We start from the raw sequence: 17,906 nt of genomic DNA, 5'->3' as shown, positions 1-17,906 counted from the left end.
TAACCAGCTTGTTGAGGTTATTGTGCTTCATGGTTTAAGTAAATCATGATTGGTTCTAATTCAATTAACCAATGTTGCCGTTAATACTCATGAAACTGAAGATGACAGCATGTGAAGATTGAGTTGTGTTATGAGTGACTATTTTATAATTAATAAAACCTGGTAAGCAAATAAAATGTAAAACATTAACAACAAAACATTTTTTTTTCTTAAATTAGGTTTTAAGCCATTATTTTCTAACTATTTACCTGTAAATGGATAAAATATGAAACAAACTGTCTCACAGACTTAATCTGTTCAATGTTTATATTTTTGACTTGCAAAGCATTCATTTGTCTCTAGTTTGCACACCTTTGTGCCTTTAATGTCTGATTACAACCTCCATTTACATTCTAGGAGCCTTATTAGTACATTTTATTCTCAAAATGTAGTTTCCACAACTGTCATTTACACCACCAAATTCTTTCAAACACATATTATTATTTGCCTTTAACAAAGGCAGCCATTAAAATGTTTCTGTTGTCGTAAAAATATACATACATACACACACACATGGATGTGAAAAATAAAAAAATCTGATAGAGAAAAATCAATGAAACATTTTTTTTGGGGGGGGGGGGGGGGGGGTTGGGTCCTCATTGAGTACACAAAGATAATCGTCTTAAAAATCAAACAAAAATCTATACGAAACCACAGGTGTTGAACAAACAATTGGAGGTAGGCCAATCTTCAACAAGACAAGTGATTTTATACTATAATAAAATATAATTTTTGGTGAGACATTAACATAAATGTATATGTTCATATACTGAACACATGTTAGATAGTCCTTAGAAACTTTCTGAGTTTGTCAGTTCATTCTGTTTGCACCGCTGATCCATCAGACTGTTTCTGATAGTCAGTTGAAGTCAATAATCATGTGCAAACGGCATCCTGCTTGTGGAAGAGTCTGCTGTGCCAGTAGTCTGGGTTGTCAAATGAAGTGTTTTGCACCTCCACTCCAGCGCACACTTTTATGTAGGATCGGAGACCAGTTGTTTGTGGCTCCTCTCCCACAACGGGGCTTCCCTTTACCGGAAAGTTCTGATAATCAGCCTGATCTCTGTCCTCAGAGTCAGTTATCCCAGATGCCTCCATGTCCACATATTCACTGCGCCGTGTAGTAAGATCAGAATCCTCATTCTCTTTAGGCCTATGTCTTGCGCTTACATTTTGGTAAATCTCTTCTCGGCCGTCACTCTCCACCTCATCTGGACTGCTCACGGGACTGTTTCGCTGATGTATGTCTTTACATATGTCCATGTATTCATACTCAACCATCAGGTCTTGTGGTGGCTCTTCCTCTGCAGGGATGCTCTCTGACTGGGTCTCATCAGTACATATTACTGTTCCTTCACAAGCAGCAGCCGCAGCAGACTCCACGCTGTCTACTTCAGATGGACTAGCGCCCTTATCTGACTGTTCGGTTTGTGTTGAGTCGGTGTCTCTCTTCTGTGGTAAAATGCTGCATGTGTGAGGAGAAGCAGGGATGGATGGGCTGCTCAGTGCAGTGCTGTCTGTGGGTGAAGTAGAAAGCTGAAGGGGCCGTTTGTTCATTAGCTCATACTCTTGTATTTCTGTTTTCGGTGGCGGGAGAGCACTCTTGGAGTTTCTGGATGTCCTTCCATAAGGAACAGTGCTTCTGGAAGCTAAATGAGAAAATATGTCTCATAAAAATGGCATGCAGCTGAGTCTCAGTAATGTCTAAACGTAAACTGGCGAGTGCAATATTGGTTTACCTTTCTCTGTGGGCAACACATATCCATAATGATCCTCGTCTACACCTTCCAGACCTGAGGAAAACGGATCTGAGGCCACAGACACGCCGTTGGACATGTAGGCGCTGTCCTTACGACTGCAACCTCTGTGCAGACTACCTGTTTGAGAACTTAGTTCAATGTCCACCATGGTCCCCCTACCCTCTGAGCGCTCTGACTCTGTCCTCATTGAGCCCATCTTCCTCCTCTGGGCTCTCATCTGTGTGGGAACAATACAAACAGATTACTTCACATTCTGTCTTCTAATGTGACCTTATGATGTGGATTTTAAACAAGGGTCCATACAAAAAAAAAAAAAAAAAAAAATTATATATATATATATATATATATATATATATATATATATATATATATATATATATATATATATATATATATATATATATATATATATATATTTAGATCTCTGTCACAGTTAACTGTCAGAAAAGGTACAATATTACACTAGTACAATATTAAACACAATGTTTCACAAAATTTAAATCATATTACTTGATATTTTCCCATAGTAACATAATATAAGTAATAAAAAAGCATATTATTTAATGTTACTTGCCCTTACACAGTATAAATGAGTCTTTAAGCATTAAAATATATAGCTGATTTTAGATTTTATGAAAGGGGTTTCTGGCAAGAGGATTATATATGGGGGTCCTTAGCACCAGAAAGTTCGAAAACCCCTGATTTAATGCATGTTCATACTGTGATATAATAAAAAGTTAATTTGAGCTGAAAGCCTGAAGTTATATATACTGTAGCTGTAGTCAAGTCAACATGATAAGATGATAGGAAAGACCTGACCTGTCTAGGGTCGTCCCCTGGGGTCATGGGGAGATAGCCTATCAGTGTTGTGTGTTCTGTGGTGCCCTGAAAAGAGAGAGAAAAATCACTTCAATTAAAAGTTGCTAGTCATCAAAGAATTCTGAAAAAAAAAAAAAAAAAAATCAGTATGTAAGAACAATTTCTGAAGGATCGTCTGAGATGGAAACCTGGAATAATTCAGTTTTGTATCACAGGAATACATTACATTTAATAGAAAATAAAGTAAAATTATTAATTAATAATTAAATTGTAATAATATTAATTAATAATTAAATTGTAATAATATTTTTTATGGCATCAAATCAATTCAGCCTTGATGAGCATAAGATACTTTTTTTTAAAAACATAAAAAAAGAAATCTGACTGAACCTAAAGCTAGTGTAAATGGTAGGGTAAACATGAAAGAAATGTTTGTTGAAGTGTCTTGCAGACAGCTCACCCTGTAGGAGGTCATTCGGAGGCGTGAATGACTTCTAGTTGGTGACAGCTGGAGGGGAGGAGTAGCAAACCCATCCTGCAATACCTCATCATCATCATCCTCCTCCTCCAAGTTTACCTCTAAATTACCTCTAACATATCGTTGGTGGCTTTCATCTGCACCAGAGCAATTCTGAAGAGGCTACATTATGACACAGAAATCAACGTTAAAAGCAATCACAAACCTGCTTTCTAGTGAACATTTTCAAATAAAATCTTTATTGCTTACTTTCACCACAAGGTATCGAGGTGGATCCCTGGCCATTCTCGTAAATTCACTGGCGAGCTCTTTAAATGTAGGCCTTACATTCTCATCAATCATCCAGCCTGAGGATAGAGGGGTTAAAAATAAGGACGCACGATATCAGGGTCGGATCGAGAACACTTGGAAGCCCCCCACCCCCAATAAAAAGCACTTGAAACAAATATGATTCCTAACCTTTTCATTTTACATAGTTTTACTTATACAGCTCAAAACGTAGCACACATTACTATTTTTTAAGTTTTCAAAAAAGGTCTGCTCATCAAGTCTGGATTTATTTAATCAAAACCAAATTGTAAAACATTATTACAATTTAAATTTACAATTTACATCCCTAGTTAAAAATGTGCTCATAAAATGAAATAAAATGTTTTCCAAAAGTGTCAAGCATTTGCCTTACACTTGACCATGACCATGTAGACGTCTATGGTGCAGATTTGTGGTTGAGCCAGTCGCTCTCCTTTCTCCAACAGACCTGGCACATCATGAGGATGCATGGATGCATATGGCTCGGCTCCATATGACATCATTTCCCATACAGTCACCCCTAAAACAAATAAGAAGAACTTCAAACAACTAAACAAAATCAAACACTTGATATTCAACAGCACTGAGACTCACCGTAGCTCCACACGTCACTCTGATGAGTGTATCTTCTGAAGAGGATACTCTCTAATGCCATCCATTTGATTGGCATCTGAAAAAGAGACCATCTTTAAACATCAGCAACTTCAACAAATGATGCTTTTTTTTATTACACATATTTCTCATAGAAATAGCAAATGATCACCCCCTTCACTAGCTGGTGTGAGAACACACACACACACACACACACACACACACACACACACACACACACACACACACACACACATTTTATATACATATTTTATATTAATTACTATACACTATTGTTGAAAGGCTTTTTAATACTTTCTGCAAGAATGCATTAAATTGACAGAAACGACTTTTACAGTGTTACAAAAATATTTTATTTTCAAATAAATGCTGTTCCTTTGAAAACAGCTTTTTAAAACATATATTTAAATTAAAAAAGTAAAAAAAAAAAGATATAAATTATAACAATGTTACAGTATTACTATTTTACTGTTTTTAAATACATAAATGTGAGCCTAAGGGACTTCTTTCAAAAAGACACTAAGAAAATCATACCAACTCCAAACAGTAGTGTATATATCTTATTTCAGAAGTTGAATCTGTAAATTACCTTGTGTTCACTGTACACATATTTCTTATCATCTGGATACAGCAGGTCTACCACCCCAAAGTCTGAGATCTGTACTATGTATTCACTCTTGAGCAGCACATTGCGTGCAGCGAGGTTCCTATGGGCTATGCAGTGCTCCTCAAGATAATACATTCCCTAAAGATACATATAGATACAGATGTTGTGTATAAACATTATGCACCAATACGTTTTGTGTTACATACTATTTCTCATCTCAGTCGGCTCACCTTTGCGATCTGCACACACCAGTTGAGCAGACGCTGAGGATCCAGACTGTCTTTGTGTTGGCGGAGGTGTTGCAGCAGGGATCCGTGAGGACTGAGCTGGGTGACCAGTTGCATACTCGTCCCCAGACAGATCCCAAGGTGACGCACTATGTACGGGTGATCCAGGCTTCCCATCGCAAGCATGTGCTGCAGACAGGTCAAAAATCACTATGAAGGTGTGAAGCAACGCATGTATGAGTGTACATTATTGCAAGCTAGTGTCTCACATCAGTAATCTCTGTGAAGGTCTGCCGGCCACTGCGGTCTTGGATGGTCTTTATAGCCACAGGGATTTTTACAGAGTCTCCTTCAGGAATCCAAAAGCCCTGAAGATAAAATCACTTCAGCTTAAATCACAGTTCAGAGAACAGGTCACTCAGTTCAAGATTGAATTAAGGCAAACTTAATGTGTGAGTCATTGCAACCTTATTCACTGTGCCAAAGACTCCATGGCCCAGAAGTTTGCACTTTCGCAGCTCTTGTGGTTTTAGGATGCGAGCATGCACTTTTGTCCCCTTCTCTCCTGGATCCAGCGGCTCCATGCTCTGTGCGGAGACAGGAGGAAAATTGCATCATATAATATAGATAACCAAGGACGTACAGTGGCCATCATCAGTTTTTGGAAACTATGGCAGTTAAAAATATCTGAATATCACAAATACATTCTGGAGGAAATATTTGCTCAGTTACTCAGTATTAATACAATAAAATATTAATGCTGTATCACTAGACAAGCATTGCTACTGTATATGTACACATGTTTGGAGCTTTGTTTGGAGCAAGATTTGTTTTTGAAATTTTCAAAAATAAATCTCTTATCCTCACCAAGGCTGCATTTATTTGATTAAAAATACAATACAAACAGTTATATTGTGAAATATGTTTACAACTTTGTTTACTTACCTTTTTCAATTCCTTTTTACTCATTTTAATTTACTATTACTTTACAGACACTTTTTCAATCAATTTAATATGTTCTTCTTAATAAAAGTAAGGGTATATTTACAACAAATTCTAATTTTCAACACTAATTAATGTATTAACTAATAAGCTCTAACAATGAACAATGCATTTTTATAGCATTTATTAAGCTTTGTTAATGAAAATGTATAAACGTTCATGTTAGTTCAAAGGAAGTTAACTAATGTAACAGATACACATTTTGATGAACATTTACTAAGATTAATAAATGCTGTGGAACTATTAATAATCTTTAATTTGTGTTTACTAATGTGGTTAACTAAAGTTAACAAATGAAACCTTATTGTAAAATGTTACACAAGCATGAATTAATTTTTAAAGGTCTCACCTATTATATAGATTGTAAAGATAAATCACTGTATTTTAAAAATGCATGGAACCTTATTTTTACTTTCATATAGGTTAAGTTAAAAGCACTGTACTTAAGTGGATAAATTGGCTCACCTCCCCACTCTCCAGGTACCTTCTTAGTGCCCTTTTGCGGCGGATGGCCAGGCCTCTGTGATACAGCATACCAAGCACAAACAGTGCCAGGAGCACAATGATAGCAGCTAACACAGCAACCGCTATACCTGCGATTTGGGAACTATTAGGAAGGTGTTTGGTTAAGGAAAGCATAATTAATATTTATATCTTACAACGTTCGTACTTTCTAATTGTAATCAGAAGAGGGCGCTACTAACCTGTTCACAAGTCTGTCGACCTCTATACAGTTTGTGAGTGCAGGGCCTGTGCATCTAGTGATGGGACAAAATCACCACAAACGAATTTTGGATTTTGTCCACAGCATTCTCAGGTAACCATTAGAATGATCAGTTGGAACTGACATCTGTTTAGACACATTAGTTTAGTTTTAGCGGGACTAACCCTCTTGTGCAGTTGAGGTGACAGGGCTTACAGTGACCTTCTGCATTTGGATATTTAAATATGGTCTGACCCTTTTCCCCGTTCACTCCATTAGGACAAGTATAAACGCAGTGAGGGCCATCCATCAGGTTTGAACATGCTGCACACTGATCAGCACCCTGATGCACAAAAAAAGAAAGAAGACAAACTTATATAAGTTATTTATTACTAGAACAAATATTCTGGTCACTAAGCACCCGCGCTAAGACAAACAGTTTGCATGAATTTCTTTTATTAAGTCACTGTTAAAAGTGATGTATTGCACGTTGAATTATTCTGAAGCAAAGAGCAAGCAAAGCCTGTCTGGCAGGTTACTGGAATCAAGAGAACATGCAGACATTACACAGAGAGTGAGTGGGTTGGATTTTTTTACCGTAAAATAGATTTGTTCATATCATTATCATAACACCCTCTAGCACTCTCATACACAGTAAAAAAGATGTGAGAGGTTGATTAGAAATGTGTCAAATAGGCACTGGTAAAAACTAAATCGGAGCTATTTTCCTCCAAGCAGGGTAAAATCTAACTAAAAGAGGATGCGCAGACTGTTATTTTATAGACTACAAAAGCTAAGATATGGCTTGCGCATAGGAACAGAAACTTTTATCTGACCTTTCAAGTTTTTAAAAGAGTTGCTTCATGCCTAAAACGGATTTACAGACGGATACATAACTACTATCTATAAAGAAATTAAAATTATGAGAGAGGGAGAAAGCAATGGGGCCCCAAATGACTTGAGAATCACACAAAAATAATCAGTCAAAATTAAATTCAATTAAATTCAATTTAAAAGATGAGAAAAATATTTTCTGAAATAATGTATTTATATTATAAATATTTATTTATAATTTTTTATTGAAATAAAAATATATTCTTTCAGTTTTATTTAAATGAATGAAAATAACAATGATGATGACAATAAAATGGGCCCTGTGGACAAAATGAAAGAGCGAAGTAAAAGTGTTGCATACTTTTCCTTGGCATGTTTGTTTCCCATTTTTGGGTAAACACTCAGGGTGACAAGCAAGGCACTCTCCGTTCGGTGCTGCAAACTCCCGTGGCTCTCTGTGGACACACAGAGTCCTTCAGACACTGACCCAACTTTCAATCAACTTTTAGTAAATCTACAAAACACACTGACCCAGAGTAGAGGTTGCAGTGGGATACACAGGTGCCATGCCGACTGTGGTTCCTGCACGACAAACACTGCTCAGGTCCCGGGCCCCAACATCCTGCTGCCGAGCACAGTGGGTCACACACATGGCCCTCTTCCTCTGTTTACATGAACACCGACATGCAAAGCAAAAGATTGTTTGTGTACAAGTTAACGATGGACGACAAAATAATAGCATACATATGTGAAACAAGTAGTATGCATTCTCCTGTTAGGGAGAAACTTAACTTACCACACTTGACCTGGGGTTTGTTGTCCTTGATGTCATTTTCGCGGTTACCGGTGACGATCTGGCTCCAGTCGACGGTGTGATGGTAACACAGGTTTTTATTTTGAGAGATGTACACACTGCCATCGCTGATCTCATGCAAGGAACGCAGACCCAGAGACACGAGGGAGGGAATCTTCATCACCAACAAAGAGAAGGGCCTAATGGAGAGGATGAAATGAATGAGAGAATGATTGAAGAAAGGGACAGATCCACAGTGATTTCCCTTAAGAACTTAAATATAAGCACCCATGCCAGATCATTTAAGTAGATGAACCGCCTATGACCCTGAATATTTGCTCCAACATGCCCCACTTATCCTTAATGGAAACTTTTTATAATCCATCAGGAATATTGTTGTCATTACTTGGAACCCACAGCAGGAAAAAGACTATATTTGTGCATGTGATTGAGAGAGAGAGAGAGAGAGAGAGAGAGCTGCACAGAAATACAGGTTTTCAGACAGTTAGTTTTGCAGGTTGCAGGGAGTACATACCTCTTGGGGCTGCGGGACAGACATAAGCACATGTGGAGAATGAGGGGAGTGACATATTTTCACAGGGAACACAAAAACAAAAACAATGGTGAGATGCACAAATGTTAAACACTGAGGGATTAAAAACACTGGAGAGACAAACACATTAAAGATTAAATGAACATGGGATGTGACTGGGATATGACACACAAAATAATGACTGATGAGCTGCACATGCACACACACACACACACACAGGGTCCAAAATTACAGTGACAACTGATGAATGAAAAATTCTATACCATTTAGTCTAAACAAATAGATATACACTAAAAACTAAAATCAATCTTAAGTAAAATCTTGAGTAAATTTTGGTATCAATACTATAATTTACATTATGAAAAATTGATAATTATTTTTTAATTACGAAATAATTAAGATTGATTTACTTTTTGATTTTTATTTTGAGAAAGTGTTACTTTATGTGAGCATTAGATGGTTGTAAATTTAGTGTAAACAATTAGTCAATATTGTCCGATATATACATTCTTGTTTAAAAGTTTGGGATCAGATTTTTGTTTTGTTTTAGAAATTAATACTTTTAGTCATCAAGGATGTATTAAATTGATCCAAGTTACAGTAAAGACACATAATGTTTCTAGATTTACAAGATTTCTTTTTCAAATAAATTCCATTCTTTTGAACTTTTAATCGAAAATATCTTGAAATACATACATTTTTCCAGAAAAAAAAATATAAATAATAATAATAATAATTGTTTCTTGATCACCAAATCAGCATTTTACAATGATTTCCGAAGGATCATGTGACACTGAAGACTGGATTAATGATGGTGAAAAATCAGCTTTGCCATCAGAGTAGTGAATTTAAAAACAATTATTTTAAATAAAAGCATAATATAAAAATTTTTCACAGTACAGTTTTTTTTTAATCAAATATGCAGTCTTGGTGAGCATAAGACATTTCTTTCAAATACATGTAAAAAATCTGAACCCCGAATGCTGCATGTATCTATTTTGAACAATAGAAGTAAAAAAAGAACATCTTTTTTGGAATAACAGTACTGCAGCATTTACATTTTCATGGCCAGTTAGAAATATTCATAATAATTCACCCATGTGAATTTGCATGTGTGGCAGAAATGTAATATTGGTCGCTGCGAACAGATATAAAGCACATGCTCCTACACACTATCAGTCTTACTTGTGTAGAGATCTTCCCTGAATGGTAGTGAGACTGGAGAAAACAGACAGATCGCTGAGTTCATCGGGCCAAGACTGAATGTTCAAAATTCCTATGAATCACACACACACACACACCACTAAGTTACAACGTGACGCAGAATGACGTAACAAAAACTACAGCAATAAGAACATCAACAGAGAGCAATCATTAAGCCTAAAATAATAAGCATACCAGTAATTTCTCTGACAGTGTTAAACACTTGGAGTTTTTCAGGCTCCAGAGGTGGTATGTTATGATAGACGTCTCTGCAGAATAAGAACAATGTGGATATTAGCATCAACAATTTCAGTAATGGACTCCATGTGGCCGCTCATCAATCAGCTCTGTATATTCATCAGTTAATAATATGTGAAATGCTGTTAAAGAGAGTGAAAAATCCTAAGCCAGATACATTTCAGTGACATTACAAGGTCTGGAATCTGGCACTGGCGGTTTATAACACAGTGTTGTTCAAGTCTGAGAGAGCTTATTAAAGAGTGTTTATATGCGTGTCTTACCCTTTGATACCTATGATCAGAAAATGTAGACTTCCTTGGATTTTGGTACAGTTGATAAAGCTGTCTATGTTACTGGAGTCCACTGTCTGTCTATGACTTGCTCCCGTTCCCTCACATACTACACAGAGAAAGAGAAAAAGCTGAGGGACCACATGACACCAAACTAATTGTCTCTTATTCAAGACTCATACACATACACTGCATTCAGCTGCTGCGGTCTAGAAAATGAAATAATGTTTAGATGGACACTTTACCTTTGGGGCACAGGCCAATGCAAAGTTCACACTGCTTCATGCCATTTTTCTTTTTTTCTTTTTTACCAGGAGGGCAACTGCTCACACATGCACTGCCATCCACAATAAAGTGTCCTGAACAAAAATACAAAGACAAAGGCATCCATTCTTCAAATCGCACTCTTCATTATGCATCTTAAGAGCTATGAGATTCTCTTTTTTCATTAATGTGCTTTCTAAACTACCATTTTTACAGCATCATATACAAACGCAGTTCTCAAAGAAGAGCCACCTGCCATGAAAGTGTATTTTGCATCATTTCTATTCAAATATCTTAAGAAATACGCACATCTACACAACATTTCTATAAATACACTTTTTTTTATTATAACAATATGTTTTTTGAGACATTTTGAAAAGGAAGGTTGGGTGACGGGGCTTTGCAGGCTAGTCGCTATGACTTTCTGAATATGCTTTTAATAGAAAGGTAAAGTCAATTTTCTTTAGTATACTTCTGGTATCTCTTGATCTTGCTCAAGACTAGCAATCATCCATTGTGGTTTAAAACCATGTATAATGCTGCGATTCCTAAAAATGGCACCAGCAATCTTTCCTGTGTTTTATTTACTCCAACGCCAACGCAGGTGGTGTTTGGCAAGTGTTAATTCCAGACTCTCCAGCCACAAATTTAATCTAAAAGTACAACACAGTGAGGGGAGTGGTGTAGCACCATTCAAATCTGCCATTCGTTTAAACTTCTGTCATGTTGACTATGTTGTTCATGGTCTTTCATGGATGCATCAGTGCAGTTCTGATGCACTGTCAATGAGCCATATCATCTAAATCTATTTCTCAATGCTCCCAGAGTTCGTCTACAGTTCATTTACAATCATTAACTAAATGATACGTCATTTCTTTAAATTACAATCCTTTATCTGCCAAGCCTGAAACTGCTTATTTATTTTCTGGCTCGTGCTTTAGTAAATCTCTCCTCTGTGGTAAACAGTATAATGGGTCGTAACTTACCGGGACATTTGGGTACACAGATGGAACCGTACTGATACATGGCTTCAGAGTTGGGCTCCAGCTGAAAGGTATGTCGGTTATACACCAGAGGCCAAGGGCAGTGAGGGACGCAGGCATCTGAGTGATTGACATGTCGACAGGCCTGTTGGGAGAATATCAGAATCAAAAGCCTTGTTATGATGATTTGTTTTGTTTTCATTGTATTCGTCTCTCACAATAGATGTGGCAGATCTTGAGCAATAAGGGTATAATGGCAATAGTGCTAGCACTCACAAAGCAGTCTGTGTCTCTTGGTCCAATGCAGCCTCCAGCACACTCTGTGTGGCAGCACTCATTAGGGTTGGTCCCGAAACAGTGGCCATGACACTGTGGCGCACACACTGTTTTTGTTACTGAAATACACACAGACACAGTGCCTTAGTATAGTTTTGTATAACAGTAGGACATTTATTGAATAATACAAACTGCAAAGTATCACACAAAATACACTATAATTCGCAAATTTGGGATTTTTGAAAAAGAAATTAGACAATTGTGAAAGAAACTGAAAGCTGAATCTCAGTTACTCACATTTCTGGCACTGATCTCTTCGTGGACCCCAGCAGAACTCTCCGCACGAGGAATCACAGGATCCTATGAAAAACAGAGAGGTGATTGATCTAAATAACTGACATTACAGGGATAGTTCTCCCAGAAAATGAACATTTTGTCATCACTACCAGACCCTCATTTGTTTCTGACCCCGTACTGTCTAATTTTATCTCATTTTGTGCTTTTGTTTCAAAACATTGACATCATTAGCAAGTAATACCAGTGGTTCTTTAACATATATTCAAGTGACTATTCCTCACAATTTTTTTAAAAACTTTTTTTACCTTTATGATTCTTTTATGACACTCACCTATCTCACACTCTCAATCAATAACCACCTAATCAAGGTGTGAATGTACAAACCTCTTCTTCCATTGTTCTGGATCTGGATGTGAGCATTACTGTCTCTGACAATGTCCCGCCAGTTGATCCATGGAGAATAACTGAGATTCCTGTTTTGGATAATCTGTACTCCTCCTGCCAAGATCTCTGTGTATACAACGAAGAACGTCTGATTAATTTAAGGCAGAACATGTGATGTATAGAAGATGGCGGCACATATACACACAGTGGCTCGGCGCTCTCCAAGTAGAAGCAGTTCGTCACTGGTTGCCTTGATTTTGCCAAGACATGTTCCTGGATCAACATCTTGTGATGATCCTGGATCAATATTATTGTCCAAAAATGTAAACTTAACCCAATCCCTATCCCTACCCCTAAATCTAACCCTACCCATATCAGTAGGATATGATAGCGGATTATCAAGGGTGTAGAAGCACCTAACCCTGATTGTAAGCCTAAAACAAAAATCATATCTCAATTCTGATTGGTTAATTGGAATGTTGTTCCAGGATCAACAAGGACATTGATCCGGGAACATGTTGTTCTTGGTGAAATCATGCTCACCTTCGTCACTAGAGGGGGAACAAGCACCTGTTTGTGTTTGTCTAAAGCGTTATCAATTAACTTTACTATATTGAGTGTAAAGAGTTATTTTAAGTTTCAGTTCACTGTCAAGAGAGAATTAAAGAGGGGTTGTCCTAGTTTTTGTAAATGTCTCAATAGATCTGCAAATAAGTGAGATACTGCTCAGCTAACACATAAGACATATAGTGTCCTTCAGTGCACCTTTTCTAATATCTCAAATGAGTCTGAACAAGTCATCTGATAGTTTGAAGACGATAGTTTGAGTTGAATGATGTGACCTACAAACCACACAGACACACTTCAAGCTCAAGCTCTTTTGAGAGGCTGTCTGCATGGCATTTTTTATAAATGTGCCAGATTCCTAAACACTCCTACACATTTCCTCAAGTCACTGATGTCAAGTCACACTGTCACATCCTTTGTTTTGAGAAGGTAGCTTTATTCTCATGGGTCATAAATGCTTCACAGAAAGAAATGATTTGAGGAAGCATTTATGATCCTAGTGATAAAGTCTCTTCCACACTGTAAAAATGATTACTTGATTACATTTAAAGAAAATACAACTTCAGACTTTGTGCTCAAAAAAAAAAAAAACATGTTTAATGTATTACCTGTTGTTATTATTTGCAATATTTACTAGCAATTTTTAAATGAACATTTTCAATCCATCAGCATTTTTTTTCCAGTGCATTTAAATTTGAGTTTTTTTCTATCACTATTCACAACCAATGAGTAGCAGGGCATTATGTTTCTGTTTCTGCAGTGGCACGTTCCATGGAAGTGTCATTTTTCTGGACTCAATGTGACACCTGTCACTTTTACTCTTTGATTCTTTTAAAACACATTTCATCTCACCTGTGAGGTTGTTGAGGCCCAGATTTTCCAGGCCACTGTGACTATCAAAATTATGGAAGACCGAAAGGGCCCATTCCTTATCATACAGGCTGCTACCACGAATCACTCTGAGCTGGTCCAGCTGCAACCTGCTGAAATGGTTCATAGCAATGAGGATGTAGCCTGTGACCTCTCGGATACTCTGGAAGAGAAGCATAACATAAGAATTTTACCTTATGGCCAAATCAACCAATATACTTTATCTGTATAAAAAAAAGATCTTACTCCAAGAAAGGAGAAGTCGAGGTCACTCTCCATGTGTGTGATCTCAAGATTTCCCATGACGATCTCACATCCAGTGTAGCGCTCCTTCAGGTTGTTGTAGTGTTGTTCAGGGGTGCCTGTGGAGCTCAGAGTATTCTTGGTGCCCATGCAAACTGTTGGGGAAAAAAAGAATAGATCTAATTATGCTGTTAATGAGTTTACGTGTCATTTGTTAGACCATATAGTTGGAATGTTCCACCGATATTCTGTAAGCGGAAATGCACAATGCAATAGTAAAGAAGCCTGTGTGCATGTCTTTATGTCATGATTGAATTAATTCAATGTGAGAACGGAATGTTTCAATATAAAAATGCATTTAGCAACCACCAAATAGCCCACATTTATGCCAACTTGTCAAGTTTCGGACAGAAAAGTTTCGATGGCATTTTATTTTCATATTGCCTTTGTATAATGCCTGTAATAATACAGTGTTTACCTTATGTAAGGCTATAATTCTGATTCTCCACAAGTGCCACCTTTTGCCTGGCAAAGAGTGAATTTGCATATTCACTTATTCATATTTTAAGCAGAACAGTGCTGTAAAATTAAACAAGCAAAATTCTAATTAGATATAATTAATTATCAATAAAGCAAAAAAAAAAAAAAATCTATATATATATATATATATATATATATATATATATATATATATATATATATATATATATATATATATATATTTATCTAGGGGTGGGGGCTACGTAATGCTGTAGGCCAGGGGGCACTAATTATCTTAAACCCCTGATTACTCTACATGCATTTTCCATTTACAAACCAAAAGCTGAATCAAATTATGCTGTCGATAGACATATTAAGTAGTAAATTGCCCAGAATCCTTCTTTGTGATAACCCATATAAGTACATGGGCTGATAATCTTTTGTAAATCACTGATCAGCAGTTGAATTGTCTGTTCGATCATCTGTAAATAGCACAAATATATTAGACTGTTCTTGCAAGATGCAGAAAGAAGCACAGATGTAGTGTTTTTGAAGTGGCCAGTTCCAAACAAGACGTCCACTCATAGCGCACACAAAGACTTCCTGCAGTGGCCACAACACAAGGTCATTAACATAATGAGGGCGAGTTCAGAGGTTGCCAAGAAGCTACAGGTCAGCATGTAGTACAAGACAACTGAAAGTCCCCAAACAGACTTAAAAAGAGAAGACCAAAATAGTGGGAAACAGCTTCAGACAGAGATGGAATCCAGGGTTATTGGCCCGAGGTGACACAGAGACATGACAACTTCACCCCACCAATAAAATACATAAGGGTCTCCGTGACCCTTAAGCTTAACTCTTGAGAGGACTGCAGTGCATCTGCAGAGAGGCATTACAGAGGATTGTTCATCATATATATATACTTTTAATACTGTGGCATTTGAGGCTACCCAGCAAGAGATTTGAACAGTTTTAAGATTCTGGTCTTGTAAGACATGACCATTTTCAAAGAATTAGATTTAGAAGCATTATTATTCATTTTCAATTATAGTTATCATTTAAATTATCGCTTTTGGTGTGAACAGGCATTACCAGTTTTATGTTATAAGAATGTTTTCCTAACAGTCTCATAACTTTAAATGAAGACAACATTATTTTAGAAAACTTTGGTTTTAAACTTAAAAGTTTTTTTAAGTTTTAATAATAAAAATGTATACAAATATTCTGAAAAACAAATAAAATTGTTGTTAAAGCATCTGAATTGACAACTTCTGCTGTAAAAGTCTTACGTGAGTTTCATTTACAGTTGAGCAAGTTTTACTCTAAAAAGACAAAACAATCTAACCTGAGAAAATGGCATCACATCTTTTTTAAATTTAATTTAGATTGATTTTATATAAGTTTTTACAGTGTGTTTTCTCAGAATCTGAGTCAAACCTGTCCATCACAACATAGATAAAGAGAACCAATTTCTTATCTCAGTTCTGACAAAATCTGGCATATTGCCTTTGTAGAAATGAATTTTGCATGTCAGCCCTTAGAGGTGGGATGAGCCAGCCACAAATATGTCAATAGGGCATGAGTTTGACTTGGAAAATTCCTTTAAAAACACAAAAAGACATGAAAAGGACATTGTAAAACAAACACAGCAAGTTCTGGCTGGTCTTCCTGCGTGTGTTCCCCACTTAATAAACCCATTCATCATAGCGTTGCTATAAAATATTAATTGTGTGCAAAGAACACTCAGGAAGAACAAAAAAATCCTTAAATGTTGGGAGCTGGAAACTGCCCGAGAGCCAAGGGAACCTAGTGTGCATTGTGGGTGTATTTTGAGAGGGATATAATGGTATATTCCCGAGACTGGCAGAATGTAATGCTTAGCTGCATGTCTGGGGCCTAAGGCTGAATCTGGCTATGAGATCTAGAGAGGCATTATTAATGAACAAAGCACAGTGTTGTCACTTAGCTATAAATGTGTGGCTCTGTTAATGTGTAGCTGTTATTGACAGTAGTTCAGTGTGTGGTGGTGTGTGTGTGTGTGTGTGTGCGTGCAGGGCTGAGATCATACAACCAGACAATAGGATGAGTGTGAGTGTAGTTCTCTATCAAGAGGAGGGGAAGTCCGGAGAGGGGGACATAAGGACATAAACTAAGGGTGGCCGCTGTCCTCTACACTGCTCCATTCTATACGTTATTGCATCCCAAAATGTGTACAACCACACCACTGAGTGACTTTACAGCTACAGCAGTCAAATGCACTCTCCTGCCTGTCACAGGAATGAGGCTGGAGGGGACGAGTTATAGCAGCATGTGTTCTGGGAATGCATAAAAATGTGCAGCTTACAGGAAGTGCCGTCACATGGGTCTCTGTTACACATCTGCACTATTCTGCATGCAAATTCTGCATGTTTGTCTTAGATAAAAGAGTAAATTCACAATAGGCACACTTTGTAAACATCTTAAATGGTGTTTATATCTATAAATGTGACCTTTTATTACTAGTTTCTGCAATACAAATGATATATTGGCTCAAGTGGTTTCATCAGTCGAGTTTGAATGTATGCACAATTTATTGGGACTATAAGGTGACTTTTGATAGGTAGCAGTTGATATTGGATATTTACTGACCAATATTAGACATTTAATTTTATATTCTCTTTTTTGCACATTCTTAAAATATAGATGCTATTTTTAAAGTGCTATTTTAAATCCACATAATGCACTCCAAAAATCTGCATGCTATACAGTTCTTACATTTCTGGGTCAGATACATGTTTATTTTTTAACAAAACAGCATCAAAACAAAACTAATATCACTCTGGAAAGTTTTCAAACAAAACATTCATTTTACTTGCAACATTAAAAAAAAGATAAATTTTTCATGCTGCAATGGTTCATCAATAGGCATGTATATTCATGTTTACCAACAAAATTGAAAATTAATTTACAAAAGAGTGTGCAAGATATTGGAAAGGCTAAAAAAGATGTACACATGATCTCACAGATGTAAAAAAAGAAAGAAAACCCTCAAGATGTAAAAAGAAGAAAAAAAAAGTGCATAACATCATGATGT

The 17,906-nt window shown here is 36.7% G+C and overlaps 1 protein-coding gene across 2 annotated transcripts; it reads right to left on the bottom strand.

Annotated features, from left to right (window-relative positions):
- Positions 1–624: 624 nt before the first annotated feature.
- Positions 625–14,506, bottom strand: LOC113072537 (receptor tyrosine-protein kinase erbB-3-like). Of its 2 annotated transcripts, XM_026245531.1 has the most exons (28): positions 14,357–14,506; positions 14,093–14,273; positions 12,674–12,799; positions 12,290–12,352; positions 11,993–12,111; positions 11,720–11,861; positions 10,715–10,828; positions 10,461–10,578; positions 10,135–10,208; positions 9,922–10,012; positions 8,719–8,727; positions 8,187–8,383; positions 7,922–8,054; positions 7,752–7,845; positions 6,742–6,899; positions 6,558–6,611; positions 6,319–6,460; positions 5,319–5,438; positions 5,121–5,219; positions 4,855–5,040; positions 4,607–4,762; positions 4,000–4,075; positions 3,779–3,925; positions 3,346–3,443; positions 3,079–3,258; positions 2,619–2,684; positions 1,779–2,016; positions 625–1,688 (listed from the first exon to the last, which is right to left on the bottom strand). In XM_026245531.1, the coding sequence occupies exons 1-28, from the start codon at positions 14,501–14,503 to the stop codon at positions 916–918; spliced, it is 4,101 nt and encodes a 1,366-aa protein (XP_026101316.1). In that variant the 5' UTR covers positions 14,504–14,506; the 3' UTR covers positions 625–915. The 2 variants fall into 2 exon arrangements, with proteins under 2 accessions (XP_026101316.1, XP_026101317.1); XM_026245532.1 differs by lacking the exon at positions 8,719–8,727.
- Positions 14,507–17,906: the final 3,400 nt, after the last annotated feature.

Source organism: Carassius auratus, unplaced genomic scaffold (genome assembly GCF_003368295.1).
Source record: "Carassius auratus strain Wakin unplaced genomic scaffold, ASM336829v1 scaf_tig00009404, whole genome shotgun sequence".
Lineage (NCBI taxonomy): Eukaryota > Metazoa > Chordata > Actinopteri > Cypriniformes > Cyprinidae > Carassius > Carassius auratus.
The sequence above is the reverse complement of the archived record's forward strand: the minus strand, read 5'-3'. Positions and strand labels throughout refer to the sequence as shown.